A 17987-nucleotide genomic window follows, 5' to 3' on the forward strand; every position below is an offset into this window, starting at 1 on the left:
AGTCCTAACTCTCTCTCACCAAACTTATGGCAACTTATAGCAACATAAAGAAGCATAAAAGGCATGACGAATAAAGGACTAGCAGTTTGGAAGTCTGAGATCTACTTTATTTTCTCATTAAAGTTCGTTCTGTAACTTTTATAATGAAAGGACCCGATGATTTTGACACGTGGCATATTTGCTTATTTGCTTATAACATATATTCTATGTCACGTGACCTTTATCGTCATCGGCATGCAAGTAAACGACCCGTCTGTGAACTCTGACCCGACTGGTCAAACTGTCGTCCATAGGAGGTCCTGGGTTGGGTTCTCGTTTGCTCCTGGTACAGCCAAGTGGCCTGGGGAAGAAAAGGGGAAACAAGACGCTAAGTAACAATCATGTTATTGAGATTTTCTGTCTGTTGTTGTTGCTGACCTTTCTTTTATGTATGCCGGTCCACCATACGCCTGGCATCGAATGAAATATTATGAATATTTCATGTTTGACATGTCTACCACCCCGACCCAAACGATGAGGTCAGGTCGAGAGACAAGTAAGATAGGTTGCATAAGAAACATTTGTTGCTTCGGATTTTTATTTCATTTTCTCTTTAATTAGGGATTTCTACTTCTTCGATTGCCTGCGCCCTCGAGCCCCGCCGACACCGAGGACAACAACACAGCCAGACACTATCTCATAGATGTTTATTCAACGTCGAAGAATCCAGTTAGAGAGTCCCTTTGTGATTACGAGAACTTCGCATAATCAGAATTTCGCCGATTTACAAAAGGACAGGATATGACATCATGAAGTAAAATCTTACGACGGTCAGAGAAAAGACATGCCTTTGGTCCGAATTACACAATAGGTCGTCCTTACCACACAAAGTGCGTACATGTTGATATTAGAAGTCCTCCTGCTCGTACAGTCGGTCCAGGAACTCGGCGACAGGGTCGCGCCTCCACTTCTGCTGGGACTGGCTGTACATGTCCTCTTCGGTCATCGCTCTGAAGGGAAAAAAGAACGATTCACGTTAAACTGTGCAACAGTGCCATCTTGCTACTTGTTTCGACACTGCAACGTACGTCACTGAATATTTGAAATCGACTGAACTTGAAGTGACAGTCTGGAGAATGGAGAGTGAACACTGACATTAATTCCTAGTAGTGCCATTTAATGCACTTCAGTTTGTACAATGCACATCGCAAGCTCTTCGGTTACAAGCCGCGATTATGAAGTGGTCACATCTTTCCATATGCAAAGCTATAGAAAGAGTATCCGAGACATAAAAGCATTGAGGGTATTAGCCATTTAGATGAATGCAAAGGTAAGGAGAATTAGTACTGAAGAGAAAGAACAGGGCTAGTACACAAAGGACACACATTTTAGATATGGTCAAGTGGCAATGCTGGCTTAGTTCTATCCTTCTCCACTAGATGTGACTATCACGTCCAATTTGCATGTGGAACAGCAGTGCTAGTGAGGCAGTAGTGGTAGTGAGTGAGACAGGCGATATGGCTTAACGCGCTGTCGTTTTCGTGGCGCATTGTGCAAAAGATCATCGTGACATCAAGTGTGAAACGGTGCGTCCGTTGTTGTCATTTGCTTTTTTTTATTAGTGAAATACGGTGAGCATTTTGATGTGATTTTATCCATTGGTGCAGGGTGATTGTCGTGAGTTCGTGTATGGTGCTCCAGGCCGGATTCCGGCTACCTGGTCTTCCCGAAGCCGAACAGGAGGGTCATCAAAATCTTACGGGCCTCGGACGCCTCCTGTCCAACAGGCGGATGGTCCATCGGCCCCTGGTCTGTCAAAGCTCGTCTCTTCCTGCTAGCCGCTCCCTCCGCTGCGAAGCGCTTGGCCACCCCGCCCGATCGCTTCCCGACAGCCTGAGCCAGGAGATCCTTGATGTACTGACGGGCCTCCGCCTGTTCAAGTCGGGCGGCCAGCGCGCTAGTGACCCCCTGGTCGCCCAGCTGGCGCTTGGAGGCTTCCAGGGGTTCCTGCTGTTCAGCCGGGCTGAACCTCTTACCGATGGCCTGAGCCATGAGGGTCTGGATCATCCTCCTGGCCTCGGCTTCGCTCAGCTTGCTAGCAAGGTCACTGGTGAACCCCTGGTCGCCCAGAGCCCTGCGATCCCTACGAGAACAGTCAAACAGTTTTGTTATACATATGAATATCCATGAGGATCATCCATGGCAACGGACAGTTTGATCAAGCAAGAACTGTTCATTTGGGGAGAAGATTCAGAGATGTTGCTTTTACTATCTGACCACCAGTTGCACTGCAGCAAGTATGTAGTGTGTGGTAGCAGTACTTGTGGTCTTTATGATGATTCCAATAGCTGTCTAAATGAAACGAAATGAATGTTCTTGCTTGCGCACTTGCACTGCCCCCGCCGGGATGATGCTCAGAACCTGCACGCCGGCCTCACCTTTTACCCTGTTTAGCCATGAGGCTTTGGAGCAGCCGGCGGGCCTCGGCCTCCCTGAGTCTGACGGACATCTCGCTGGTGATGGACTGGTCTCCAAGCTGCCGCTTCTCTCTCACTCTACATGAGACATAAGCAACATTCTCGTGGTCCTAGAAAGTCATCATCGCCCATCGGCAAAGTTTACCACCTGCACACCCTTCTATATCCCTTAGAAACGGACACAATATTACACGTGCACTAATGGTAACACGAAATAGAAAAACCGAATAAGCATAGATGATATTTGACAACTAACAAATACTTCTGATCCGTTCAGCATCTTCTTCAAAGCATTGAAAAACAGTTTTGAATCTATGTTTCGAATAAAATGGAAACATTTCGCTAAATCTAAAATAACTAAAAATGTAGCAACCTGGTTGGTTTTGTGTTTAGAAACATCGTTTGATATGATTTACATAGCACTACTATCTAAATATTAGTTCTTTTTCCTATGTAAAAAGCCATCTACCTCGTACGTTCTATAAATATATACTGTGGGTCAACAACGTTAATGTCCGTACATTTGCAAAGCAAACACCCCTACGTTCTGTAAAACCATTTGGTGGACATGTCACCGTGTCAGGTATTTGATATCCGACATGTTACGCTCCAGTATACAATGTTAATAGCCATGCTTATGCAAACCTCTCATGTTATATGGCACATCAGTGGATTGTTTGAGCTAATATTTGGATACCACGATCACCCGACAGCTTTAAAGAGAGTGAGCGTCTTTGATCCCAGGCATTGATGCACCCCGGCTGTTGAGCATTGTCTGTGTTGGTAAGAGCAGAGGGACACAAAAGGGCACGTCACACAGCAGATGTTTGTTGTATTCCAGTCGGCACCTCACTAAAATGCCTGTCCGGCTTCGACAAAAGCCACAAAAAATGCAGTTATGTTTTATCGTCTCAATGGCAATGAGACGATTCAATACATGTTCTTTTTGATACGGAATCAACCACGTAATCTTTGTTCACTTTATCTATTTTGATTTCTTGAAAATCATTGATTGAAAATTATAGAGTCTTGCTCCTGTGATGTATATTGAAAGTGATATTCATTTCGATATTTTGCCTAATCCTTTGATTTCTTTTTTTCATACCTTGTCCATATTTCAGAAATTCTTGATAAACAATTTTCTAGAGCTATATTCAATACCGTAATTTTATACCGATTTAGCCTAAAAAATGCCCTGCCAAGTTATGAAGATCAATTCACAAGAATTACATTACTTTATACGGTTTCATCATTTGGATTAGCATATCATAAATGCAGAAGCCATCATGGTGTTAGTCTAGCGGCATAGTTGAAAAATGTTGCAAACTAGTGTTAAAGTAAAAAATTTGGCACACATAACTTACAATCAAAGGCATTCTCATAAAAAAACGTACATCGATTTTCTGCCCAGAATCAATTTGGTGGCTTTTATAGCCATCTTCAGACAAAAATGTACCTTTCAGACTTCCTTATTGTGAAAGTAAAGGTGCCCTATCACTGGACTTGCGTCAAGCAAGCGTCACTGCGGGGTTTGAAAGATACACAACAAATTTAGAGATAAAGAACAAATTTTCTTCCTTTTTGTGTATTTTGTCGTCTTCTAAGTCATGCGTTTACGAATTACGCAATATCTAAATTATAAAAATCGGCGAAAATAGCAAAACAGTGACGCAGTAAAAGAACCCCGCATTGACGCAAGCTTGACGCAAGTGCATTGAGAATGTATCTTTGATGACCTGAATTTGGATGTCTATGTCATATGCCGCCCATAGGAACTCATTCACATTGTAAAATATTTTTAGGGGGGCCGGGTGCTATTCTCTGACCAAAACGGTTGAATCTATTCGGGAGTGAAGTAGTTCAGCCTTTCTTCTATCACTACAGTAAAACCCCTGCCATGACAGATGCCACCTGAGGATACGAGTGGATTTCACGGAATCCGGCAAGCTTCACTCAGCGTCCTTTAGGATGTCAGTCTTTCTTATCCTTGTCAATCTATACACCGCAGATATCTCCAAGGGGCTTCTTTAACGCAGACTTCACTCTGTGAATGATGCTAAGACATCAATAACTTACGACTATAGACCCAAGCAGCTACTCTCTCCGATCTGATTTCACGAGTAAATTCTTACAGGAAACAGAAAAATATGCGTTAACGTGATACCTTTAACGTTTCCAGTGTTTCTGAAATCATAATTAGTTATGAGCAAGAATCGAAGTGATTATTCAACAAAGTCAAACATGGTAAGTAAAACAACACATATGTCTTCTACAGAGAAGAAATAGGAAGCGATAACATACAATCTCGACTTAGCTAATAGCTTAATATACAACCCAATTATGGATTTACATATTTTTCAGGTCTAGTCAGAAAAAAAACACAGAAACAGTAACCTCTTTTTCATAAGCTGCCAAATAAGCACAACGATCTCACTGCATTTAGTCATTGCAAATGGAATATATTCATGCGGGGCAGGAAATGGCGTTCCGTTTGACACGTGCTTCCAGATAAAACGTCATCGGGGCCTCAGGGCACTTCATTTCGTGATATCTACGGGCTCTTACCGCCCGAGTGTTCATTGAGTGTGACTTGTCCAATGGATACAGAAAGAGTTATCACTCTAATGGTATGAAGTCGTCACGACGCGGTTTCGCTTTGTCTATAGATGGAATCTGTGAGGTTGTCATTACTTTTGGATCAGTTCCAGAAACGGTTTCGGGACCTCCTCCAAACTTTATCAGAATAGAAATGCTTGCTACTGATTTGCACTGCAATATGCAGACGGTTGTAACTCAGGATAGATCTAGGAGATGCAGAGGTTTATGAAGCTACATAAACTTTAGGTAAGCGTTACATTTGAAGGAAGTATGAGGATGCGAGTGTCCCTTTTCATCCAGTGTCTTTTACGCGCTCGTCAGGAGTAAGGATCACATAAAGCCCTGTCTGATCTAAATTCGTCACACTCGCCATCAAAACTTCCAAACGTTTTGTCCCTTTAAAACTCTCTTCCACAAAAAAATGTCGTTTTACAGCCAGCTTTATCATGAACAAAACGTTAACGCCCGTCAACGCTTTGTCAACGCCCGCGTTATCAAGCCTTTAAAATGACCTTTCAGAGCTCATGCAGGAACGCACAGAGCTTACCGTGATCCCTGGATTAGCACCCTCTATCGGAAGTGACGGATGATAATAATAAATCTGTTCCCTGAAATGAAGTTGAGTCGTCATGATTCCAGTAGAAGCCGATAGATACACGTGGTTTGTCCCATCGTTAAGTTGATAGAGTGAAACGAAGTGATAATCCGTACCGGATTTTGTGGACGTCCGGTCGAGAGGAGGACAATTCATTATGTCCATTCAGGGGAAATCTATACAGTAACCAAACATCATCTCAGAAAGAAGGCTACATTTGGGAAAATGTATTTGGTCGTGAAATAAGGTTAACTAGCCGAAGTAAATCAGTATCATTTTCTTTCGAAACTCATATTTGTAGATTGACTTGACTTGACTTAATTGAGATCCACATTTAGCTGACAACATTATGTTGCCAGCTATTCTTCCAGTGGTTAACTCATAAGCTATAATAAGTTGAACATGATATACCCAAACTGGGAAATTTGGCGAGAGTTTGGTGAAGAAACAAAAAAAAGAAATATCCCTGGTTTCTTTTACATTACATTGTCGAACGTCAGCGCTATTAGGCGACAGAAGGTTTGGTTGAGGAGATAAGTGACCAAAATTGCTACTTTATCCTTTCATTAAGACATATGGCTGGCACCAACATACACAGATTCCGTTAACGATTTTGTATCAGAAGCTTTGGCTAAGAGTCGTCCCATGCAGGTTTGAAAGATGACAAGACAATATGTGTATTACTCTTGACCACGATGACCCAAATCTTAACAGTCCAGATGCTTTAAGTGACAGGCCATCTAACTCAGTAACGATAGTACACACACTGCACTGCCACACATCAAGTTCCACCCTCAAAATATCATTTCCAAGAACTACATATTATAGAACAATCCTCCTCGCGATTCATTTTCTGATGGCTAAAGACTAAACATTTCAAGACAAACATTTCACTGCCGCTCAATGAGCCTTGTTTTGTGGTTGAATGAATTAAGAAAAGCTGGAAGTGAGCAACAGTTGTTTGACCATATGTCCTACTTGTCTTTCAATCAGCACTAACTTCAGCACCAAGGCCAGTAGCGCAAAGTTCTACGTGCAAAAGTAAGCATCAGCTACACTAACGCCAAGGTCAATCACACGTACTCTTTCAACCATACGTACAATCCACAGATCCCTAACCCCGGCGTCGTATTTCATACGCCTGCGAACTAATTTCCAGAGTGGCCTGGAAATCATCATGGTAGATTCAGTCTGAATGGAAAATGCAACAGGTTCTACGGGCAGGACACACTGTACAGCATAGCAGGGATCATTTGTGAATTATCGGATTGAGTTATTCTATCAGTGCAGACAAACGCCAGGCGTTTCTAGGATTGAGACATACCAGCCGAGAATATGTGATATCCCATATGTAACGTTAAGGAGAGGCCAGCCGTATCCACCAACAAACCAGCAGACCAAAACCTTCATTACCTGGAGCCACTATAGTGACGCCAAACAGTATAACCATTAGCTGTTTCAATACGTTACATATATATATAAGTGTATGGTCGGTCAGTATTTTCTAGGTAGGCAGTATTTCATCAGATTATTGACATCGAGTCAAAGCGGCCAAAGTTCTTCGGAAGAGTATCATAAAGACATTCACCAATCTATGACATTAACAGCTATGATAAAACCTTCATACTCGTTTCAGACACATACTACTATTTCATAGTTCCTCGACTCTTTTGTCGTCTTTCCCATGGCCGTGATGTTCTTAAAACGCCATATTCAAAGGCAGGTATGTGTTCCAATTAGCTATCGTTTCAATCGCAAAACTATTACTTTCCGTATTTTTACGAAATAAATTATGATAAAAGTACGATTAAGAGATTCTGTGCATCATGGTAGAGGCAACGTCACGTACAAAGTATGACCAGAAAGATGTAGACGACAGAAACAATACTGTGTGCGTGTGTCTTACCGTGCCAATGTGGAGTCGCCCGTCGGTAAGGCTGTCACGGCCAGTAGAACTAACGTGTACGTCAGGAAGAACAGCAGCCAGCTCAGTCCGCAGCGCATGGTCGTCCTCTTCACCTGTTGCCTCACCTGGCGTCGGTACGGGAGCACGGAGAATGTTAGCAATGAGTGCAATCCGCCACCCGTTCTGCTCTCTACTACTTTGTTGTGCGGATCCACAGGTCCGAATGTCCTGTCAGAGGGGGACCGATGATTTATAGAGGGAGGCAAGGAGAGCGGGTCACGTGGCCTGGTGACGACTATCCCGGGAGATGGACTCCCCCACTAATTTCAGAGGGGGCGATAATTCGGCTAATTTGTTTTCTTCATTGAATTCCCAGGCGGCCGCGATGCGGTTAATGGACCGCAATAAAGAAGACACGAATAAACTAATCTGTGTATGTAATAATACCATGCAGATTAGCTTTACGAAACTAAGTTTAGGAAGCACTTTATGTAATGAAGGGTCAGCGCTGATGATGTGTCTAGTTCTTAGTGCAGATAGGTCCCGGAAAGTGCTTTTTTTCAGCTTAAAGCAAGCGCAGATTGGCGTCATTTGTAAAACTGATCATCTGTTATTGTGCGACTTCTGAAATTGCACCCTTTCTGTGTTGTACCGTTTTACCGTTTTAGGAATTCAATGGTTATTTTTGTACTAAATAAACCAATCTTGCTGTATGCTTGCGACATTAGAGTCGAACTTAGCTCCAAAATGTAAAATGAATTCCACATATTAGATTTAAGAAAAATTACATAATCAAACGCGATTCCTCACCAGAAAAATCATTACGTTGACATTAACAAATATTCACCACTAAAACACTAAAGATAAGAGGTTTGTTGACGTCACGACGTGGGAGAGACATAGTTAATGTATCTAATGTGACGCCGAAATCTAGAGACTCCTTTTGACGTTATTCAGGAAAAGTAGGTTTCTAATCACGTTTAGCTATGCTTTGTAGAAAGACCTGGAGGCATGGGTACTTTGCTGAAAGAGTTATCAGTGGGCGTTATGTGATGAACGAAAAACTCTCACAAAGTGACTGTTTATTGATAAATATCTACTACTGGCACAATTTTCTGTTTCTTGGTATATGCATCACGTATACATTGACCCTACAGATAGTAAGCCAAAATGACCCAAATAGATTTCAACAGTGGCAACATTTTAGTAAGTTGGAAAGCACGAAGGAAGCGATGACTGATGCGCCAATACTCATGATACTGCTCCCCAAACATCCTCGGTAATTGATAATTAATGGACTAATTATCAGCACGACTTTTCAGAAAGTGCTATCTAATGACAGAAACTTCATGTAAGCGCTCATTGCCTTTTTGGCACTTGATAAAATGAAACGTTATGGAAGCAGCGTGTTGTGCAAATATTCCTTTTTCGGGCCGTGTTTACAGAAATCAGCTGACAGCTGCGGGATGGCAACATAAAAACTTTTCATTTCTTGTTCCGTGATGTTTTTTTACACTGAAGCTTGTAGCAGTAGCTGTGTTTCTTCGTGATGTAAACTTTTAATGACAGAACGGTATCCAAATGCTCCCAACCCAAAACACTCGCGTACATTACGCCCACGTTTTCTACATGTAATGAGCGAGGAAAACTACGAGTATTACGAAATGTATTATCCGATTGAAACTTATAGCAGTCCACGAGAGTTTGGATTTCAGTTTACTACTTGCCTCATTCGTTCCATACTGGCGCAATGTTTTGATGATGGCAGAATCATTCGTCACATACGTTACAAAATCTTTGCATTACTGGATGAAATCTTTAGCATATGTTAACAAATGCCTATAAATAATGCCACACAGTGATATTTCTACTAGTACTGTCCATGAACCCTGGTAACCTTTAATACCCCAGTGATGTAAAGGAAACCCGTTTTCCATTATCTCAAACTTGTTCGAAGCTAAATCTGTATTGAGATCTGGGGTTTGTTATACAAAATTCAAACATGTAAGATTCCATGAATGAAACCCTTTCTAAAGTCTTAAGGTATGTGAACTTTATGATTAGATTACCATGCAGAGGACAGGCGAGGTCAACAGCAGAATTGTGAGATAAGTCTTTAAGCCTCAGGTTGGTAATGCATGGTCGAGACCATATGGATAAGCTGTAGCGTCAGGTGGTGGGGCTAGGTAATGTCACAGTTTCAAGTTAATGGACTTTCTATTCAGATAAGGTAACAAAATGCAAATGTAAACTTCTCCAGAACCCAATCAAAATTGGATCTGATAATGGACAAAATATCACCCAAACATAATTTCATGAAGCTTGTGTGTGTGGGGGTGTTATTCGAAACGTTTCGTCACCCCGAATTAAGGTATTTGAAAGGATGCTGATGTCAAAATCTTATAGTGGGCCTACGTTATATACAAATCTGATTGTGGCCTGTACAGTAACGTTTCGCTTTTCTGTCGGGTTAAGGGACCTTTAACTTTGTTTCGCCGCAGAAGATTGCATTTAGGCACATCTTTTCTATCTTAAGTAATGTATTTTAACGTATGCTTTTCAAGGGAAAGCAAATCGTACACTTTCAATTCTAGTACGGCAGGATGAGGAACAGTATCAATTCGTGCAAAACATTGACAGTATATGCGTGGGCTGTATAGAAATGAAGTGCTCATTGATTAATTATGAAACTTTTGATGTCCCAATAGGTCTAAAACATTTTCTTTTCGAATTCTCAGAAAAGAATTAGCGAAGTTAGTATGACGTGAAGGGGAAGCTATGTATCATACAGTAAGACGGGCGTTGTGGTGTTGCTCCCAAAATGAGCGATGTGTTTTCAGCTCGTCAATTCCCACTGATAGCCCGGTTCTGCCTATTTATACTTCCCTTTATTAACCGTTCTATAAGATTAATTACCAAGAAGTGCCTGTTAATGACCCGAAATCGACCATAAGGAATGGATGCATATTGGTAATGCTTAATTTTCGCGAGGCTAATACAACTAATTAGATTTTCGATATGCACTTTTAATTGAAACTCCATTGCAAGAAATCCATCACCGCTCGGTTGTAATAACGTCATTTTGAAAGGACAACGCATTAACAGACTCTGTGGGGAATATATACTACATAAGGAATTCATCTTTCTCATCCTACTTCCTCGACGTTTACAGATGTAAACTTCTCTAAAGTCGCAGGACTCACGCGTGTTTGTGTAGGGGGTCCTCTGGTATTGCTTTTAAAACATGTCCCAGCATTGTCGTCATTGTTTTGCTTTTATATAGCACTTCTCCTGTGAATTAAACTTTATCTAGGGCAATAATTTCCAACAAACTTATACGATAATCATACACTTAATACATTTCCCCCTGAAAACATAATCACGTGACGTGTAACGTGTTCAGGGAGCTGCGATATGCTGTGTGGAGGGTTGAATTTGACCGGTATATATCGGAGTATTTTAATGTAGTGCTTTACTTGATGTGCGAGTTAAAGGACAATGTCGGATAGCTTCCTCTGAGAGCAAAACACTATTTTAACTCAGATTAAGATTACCACGAAAATTTTTACACACAGAAAAATAGCTACTCTTCTGGCAAAGCGTGATGTTTGAAACGTAGTTCTTCACTTCAGCGCTCCCAAAGCGCTCCAACGCTCCCTTGCAAATATTCAGGTTTTACGTTTCCGACGTGTTTCCTGCACGGAGATGTGGACTATGTCAACCTCAGGTAAAAGTGACAGAGCTTAGACACAGACGGGACAATACCTGAAGCTAACATGGCGAAACGGTGATCTTTGCTACATTTAAGTGTACACATGACATGATCCAGGGCCAGTTGTCCATGATTGGCTCCTCGAATGCGGTTGTAATTTTTGGACTCCCCTTCCCACACTCAATCCCAAGTATCGCAGGAGCTAACTGAAACTGCAGATGGAATCGTCCTTTTTGCCCAAGCACTGAATCCGTGGCAAAGTTTTTCTTTCTACGTTTAAATCAGACTCTATTTTTTGTTTGCATTGGACAACAGCAAAACGCTTGGGCAGCATAGAGAACATACTCTTTGAACGAATCAACTGGCAGACTGGTAGACTACGGTACATTTGAAACTCCAGAACTTGTTGTTAGTCCGACAGGTCAAAATATAGGAAGTCGTGTTACTTTAATTAGGTCCTGGTATGCCTTAAGCTGCGATACAGCGATACAAGCAAGGCAATTATAGTTCCAATTGGATGACCTACGGCCTGAAGTAAGATCTGTTCTGGGCAACTTGTAGACAGACTGTCGGGAAAACTCATTGGGAACAGCGAGTCTTGCTGTGAAGCAAAGTGGATACACTTTTGCCCTTATTTTGTTTTCCAATCTGAAGCTGTGTGACGCAGAAAAGATGGCCCAGAACCGCCTGGTATCACAAAAGAAGGTACACAAGAGGCGTAGACTCCTCGATGCAGTCTACTCAAAGTGATGAGGAAACCTTATCAGGTAACAAGTAAGTTAGTTTCCAAAGTTTTGAAATTAACTTACTCGTGATCTTACCGAAAAATCTCAAACCAATTGAATCAAATCATGTGATTACTTAATGAGTCCCCAGTCACCATGTATGACTCACAGTACAAAATTGCAGGAGTGTCCCCAAACAGAACAACTCCGATCCGATCCTCATCAAATTTTGTTCGGCCAGGAGGATGATTGATGAGAACTTCAGCGTTAAACAGCAGCAGGTCAGTGGTGGCAGCTGGTATCGCCATCAAATCGTGCTTAATCTTTCCCATGAACACACCAATCAATCCTATACGTATACCCGGAGAATTAATTGATGTGTTCACAGGTTACCAACTAGAGAACTTCCCTGGCAAAAGGTCGTGTTTACTCAAGTCAGAAGCTGGACTGCGCAAATGGTTTGATGAGTAGCAAGAGTTATACTGAAGTAGTCATGCGTAAGGCTATCCCCTGCAGCTGTCAAACAAGTTATTTTCCATAGCGATTCAGTTTCGCTTGTTGAGCGCATTTCTGGTTAAGTGAGTGAGAGATGCGTTTTAGTTTTGATATTTTCTAGGGCAACTTACCATTCTTAAGTTTTTAGATTGTTATGGAAAACCACGATGTTCAAGATACGGGATGACCAGTGACGAAACTCTACCCGCAAAACTCACAGGAATTTGATGTGTATTGTAGCCTTCGCTCGTGTGCATCTCCACACACATACAAAATCGACATAAAAAGTCCACAATCTCTACATAAAGATCTTGGACATAGAACCTTGAAATAGCTCCTCCTTTTCGGTAACAGACTCAGAATCAAAAACACAAAGATAAGTGTCATCTAGCTCTGAATCTGCTACACAACTCGTCCATTGAATTCGTCCTATTTTCCTATTGATATGAGAAGAGCTGGATTTTATGTATTTCATCGGAGCTTATACTTCGAGATGCTTCGATAAATCTCTGAAAACGCACTTTATGATTAGATAGAAACTTCGAAAGCCGTACACCACCAACCATTTCTAACTAACGCCTTCCTTCTGCACATCGATACAGCTACACCAGAGGGAACTCCTGGTAAAGTGCTGCGATGAATTGTGGATACACTTTTGCCCTTATTTTGTTTTCCAATCTGAAGCTGTGTGACGCAGAAAAGATGGCCCAGAACCGCCTGGAATGGCACAAGATGGTTCGCAAGAGGCACAGACTTATCAATGTAGTCTTCTCAAAGTGATGAGGAAACCTTATCAGGTAACAAGTAAGTTAGTTTCCAAAGTTTTGAAATTAACTTACTCATGATCTTACCGAAATATCTCAAACCAATCGAATCAAATCATGTGATTACTTAATGAGTCCCCAGTTACCATATATGACACACAGTACAAAATTGCAGTAGTGTCCCTAAACAGAACAACTCCGATCCGATCCTCATCAAATTCTGTTCCGCCAGGAGGATGATTGATGAGAACTTCAGCGTTAAACAGCAGCAGGTCAGTAGTGGCAGCTGGTATCGCCATCAAATCGTGCTTAATCTTTCCCATGAACACACCAATCAATCCAATACCCGGAGAATTAATTGATGTGTTCACAGGTTACCAACTAGAGAACTTCCCTGGCAAAAGGTCGTGTTTACGCAAGTCAGAAGCTGGACTGCGCAAATGGTTTGATGAGTAGCGAGAGTTATACTAAAGAAGTACGTAGTCATGCGTACTGCCATCCCCTGTCAAACAAGCTATTTTCCATAGCGATTCAATTTCGCTTCTAGAGAGCAATTCTGGTTAAGTGAGTGAGAGATGCGTTTTAGTTTTGATCTTTTCTAGGGCAATTTACCGTTCGTAAGTTTTTACATGGAAAGCCGCGATACCCAAGATACCCGGTGACCAGTGCTGAACACATTGCCATACAGCCTAACCGCCAAACTCACAGGAGGTTGATGTGTATTGTAGTATCGCTCATATACATCTCAACACACATACACAAAACCAACATACAAATGTTAATGTTGAAGTCCACAGTCTCTACATAAAGATCCTGGACATGTTGCCTTGCGATAAATCTTCTCTGTCGGTAACAGAATCAGAATCAACAACACAAAGATACGTGTCCTCTGAACCTGCTACACCACTGGTCCATTGAATTCGTCCTATTTTCCCGCTGAATCTAGAAGAGCTACATGTAATGTTTTTCTTTGGAACTTTTACCCGAAGATGCTTCAATAAGTCTCTGATAATGCATATTTTTTCTAGGAGAAAGACTTAGTTTGCCAGCCATGCATCGCAACCCGTTTTTTAACAAGCGACTGTCTTCCGCGCATCGTTACCATCTAAACCAGAGGGAACTCTTGGTAAAGTGCTGCGATGAATTATTAAAGAAAAGTAGTTTGATATCCAGATTATCCTTACCTACCTTATTGGATAGAAGTGTAGTCTTGCTTGTGAACGTTTCCTCTCGTTGCCTTTCGTTCGGGTGATGTTGCTTAGCTGAATGAAATGGCTGGAATTGGCCCCATATTTAAAGGGTCCGAAGAAGGGGAAACCAAACATCCTTTGTAAACGATATGGCAGGGACAATAAGGAACATCGTAATAGTCGTAGTTTTATTGAAAGGAAAAACAAACTGTTGGTGATCAAAGGACCATATGCCAGCTTGGGTTGGGCCTTTACTTCCGATAGCGGGGAAGGTAAGCTGGTGTGTTATTGAAAAGAGACAAAGGGAACGGAGCACTACAGCAAAAACCAATTCAACACTACGTCAACAGACATACATGTGAGTAATGCATTCTAATATACGTACACCACTTACTCATCAAGAAGGTTTCAATTACAGAAAATATGTGTAGATATCATTGTGACAAATGCGGGATGCTTGATACGAAAAGAAATCCCATGAATTGTTTTTTCTCATAAAGTTTCAGCGGTGACGTAGGTTAGATGGATGTCCTAAATATTCTTTTATTCTCAGTGACATGGAAGTGACGTACAGAGGCATTGTGGGTGGAATTGACAAACGACAACCTGTTGATATGACGTCATACCAAGTCTTACTTTCTGCGAACACAAACGACAACGCCAAACCAAAAGTTTCCACACAAACTTTGTTAATTGAAGCAATTCGTCATCAGAGGAGAGTACACATGCACACAATTTATTTTCGTGTCAATGCTTATTCTGTTTTTGTTGTTGTTGAAAGTTTGTTTTTTCTGCTTTTCTGAAGATGATAGTGTGTTGAAGGGTATTGAACTCTGCACTCTGAAATCTATCATCTGTTGGGATAGAGTAACGTCAACCCATACGTACAGGCATAAGGTCATAATCTCTCTGTGTGACAAGACTGAAATTTCAAACCCGGCTCAAACAAAGGCGGGGAATTCTGATTTCCAATTTGCGTCTGCCGAAAAGCGTTTCATGTCAGCGGCGTTGTCTGCCCCTTTGTGCCCCTGACACGGCATATGCGCACGAACCATCAAGTACACTCCACCCTGTCAGCCACACCGTCGCCGTGACTTTGTGATCCCGGACTTCTAACGTTACACGCTGACAGTAAACACATCTTATTTCCTACAACGCAAAGCGGACTGTTTGCTGAAAATATATATATTTGCAACTTGATAAGAGTGTGTCATAAAGTCCGTCTGAAGCCCGCTCTGTCCATTAAACAGGGAGGAGGAAGAGGCTTGAGGTCTGTTTGAATGGTTTAAGGACCACTTTGGTGTACCACTACGTTTACATCTCCTTTCAGAGTTAAACAAATGTGTAAGTGTAGGCGTACACGTTGTTGTCTGTTGATAAAAGGAATGCCTGTTACCTTACCTTTAAGGTAAAGCCCATGATGTTTGAATGGTATGCGTTTCTAAATGTTTGAATGGTGCAAGTACCACTTTTACTGCATTTAATACTAGTTATTTCTCCTTTTGATGTTGAACAAAAATGCTGGTGGGTTGTAGGCGTACAGGCTGTATGGTGATAAAAGAGTTACCTTCTCTTGAAGGTAAAGTGTATGATGTTGAATGCCATAAGTTTTTTTTAATGTTTTAATGATATAATTACCTCTCTTGCTACATTTTTTCTCCTTAGATGTCGGTGAGTTGTAGGTGTCTGGTAATAAAAGGGGCGGCTCTTACTTTCCCTTGAAAATGTTTAAATGAAGTGTATGATTTTAACCTTATCATTTCAAATGGTCCACAAATGTTTCACCGGGATAAAGATAAAGGCAGACCAAGGGGAGATTTCTAGAAACGAAGTTAAGGATGATTCTGAACATATCGAGACAAGCAGTTCTTGAGAGACCACTTTACTTGTCAGGTTGTCGGAGAGATCAAAGTGAGTCCATTAACAAATGTCGGCATGACTCAGGTTGACAGATCAAACATGTTTATCTTCGTTGACGCTGACTGGTCCGGAAGAAGGGTCGAGCGAGATCGCTGTGTACGGGTTGGACCAGGTGTAGGGGCGGGCGCGGGCGATATGTACAGTGGACGTCAGTGTAATGCAGAATTAATCTTCTGCGCCTCGCGGTTTCCTCCAGTCGCTGGTTACTCTGTGCGCTTCTGGCTGGGCAGCGCTTCTCATGGCTGATGAGTCCACCCAAGCTCTCCCACAGTACGCACAGCAGGACCTTGGACCAGCACCATTTTCTCCTGTTCTTTACTTCCTCATCTGTCTTTCATCCCAAATCCTACTCTCTCTGGCAACTTAACACCTGTTGTACCTGCACGACAAAAGTAAATACTTAATAGTTCTCCGATAAAACACACACGATTCTGACCAAAATACTCAGGGATGATAGTCCTAGGCCCTTTCACTCTTCTTTATCATACATGTTCATGTAAAAAAAACTTCAAAATTACAAGCAGCATATCATGCATGTACTTGCGGACCAGTTCCAGTCAGTTACAGTCAAACACTCTGAGGCTTTTCATAATGCTCCCCCCCCCCTCGCATGAATGAATTGTTGCTGAATTTGTTGTAGCACACCTAGAACGGCTGATTATGTCACACTGAATGACTTCAATTCACTTCTTCTTGCATCATGTTCCTCTTGCATCAACAATATGACTAATGCAACAAACCTTAGATTCAAAGCTGTCAGTATATACAAGAGATAGAAGAATAACAAACGTCAACATGCTTACTAGTATATCACAACTCTTCTCCTCTATCTCCGTATTGCTGAAAGTTAGATTTGACTATAGCGCCTTATTATGATGGACGTTGTAATGACTAGGTTAAATGAATGAATGAACTTTAGTTTTGGCAATCGCAACTGGCACAATCTAGGCAACAACAGGGATAATCTATTCTACAACTATAACTACAAGATATTATCCATAATAGTATATATCAAAGTCACGTGTGGGTGATTTAGGATTGAGCACATAAATCGAGGACTCTGTGTAACCTGTAAGTATATTATTGTGAAGTAAGATCACAACGTTTCCTGCCATTAAAACCTTACAAGAAAACGTCAGAATGTACGTCACGTATTTCTTGGTGTTATGTAAAGGGCTTCACGGCGCCGACGTCCTAGGGTTGTGTGGCCACGGCATGGAGTGAGTCTACCCAAATGTTAACGACTGTTTTTATGACATGTTTTTTTTCGTAGAATGTATTCTCCATTGAACAGCAATGCCACATCTATTGCATGAATCTTCTGACAATAAACCATTTCCGAGTAGGTGCCCTACGTTTAAGCATTAAATTGCTAGCGCTCTATATAAAAGACATGGTATAAAATAAAGTGTTGGCGTCAGATGAACACATACAGAAACTAGATAACTTGAAAATTGTCGGTCTTGTTCCAACGTACATGGGAAGTTCAGAGAAAAGGAGTTTAGTCTGAGTGTGAGTGGGTGGGGAGAGTGAAGGACTGATTCAGCTGCCCTGGAACAGTCGCCATGCGGTACCACTGAAAACTGTAAGCATTTGCAATTCTTCCCATCCCAATTAATCATTTGC

The 17987-nt window shown here is 41.6% G+C and overlaps 1 protein-coding gene across 1 annotated transcript; it reads right to left on the reverse strand.

Moving 5' to 3' along the window:
* Window positions 1-85: 85 nt before the first annotated feature.
* LOC118414452 lies at window positions 86-14535 on the reverse strand. Its single transcript, XM_035818492.1, has 5 exons — window positions 14440-14535; window positions 7556-7680; window positions 1697-2122; window positions 862-989; window positions 86-340 (listed from the first exon to the last, which is right to left on the reverse strand). The coding sequence occupies exons 2-4, from the start codon at window positions 7651-7653 to the stop codon at window positions 887-889; spliced, it is 627 nt and encodes a 208-aa protein (XP_035674385.1). The 5' UTR covers window positions 7654-7680; window positions 14440-14535; the 3' UTR covers window positions 86-340; window positions 862-886.
* Window positions 14536-17987: the final 3452 nt, after the last annotated feature.

Source organism: Branchiostoma floridae, chromosome 4 (assembly GCF_000003815.2).
Source record: "Branchiostoma floridae strain S238N-H82 chromosome 4, Bfl_VNyyK, whole genome shotgun sequence".
Taxonomy (NCBI): domain Eukaryota; kingdom Metazoa; phylum Chordata; class Leptocardii; order Amphioxiformes; family Branchiostomatidae; genus Branchiostoma; species Branchiostoma floridae.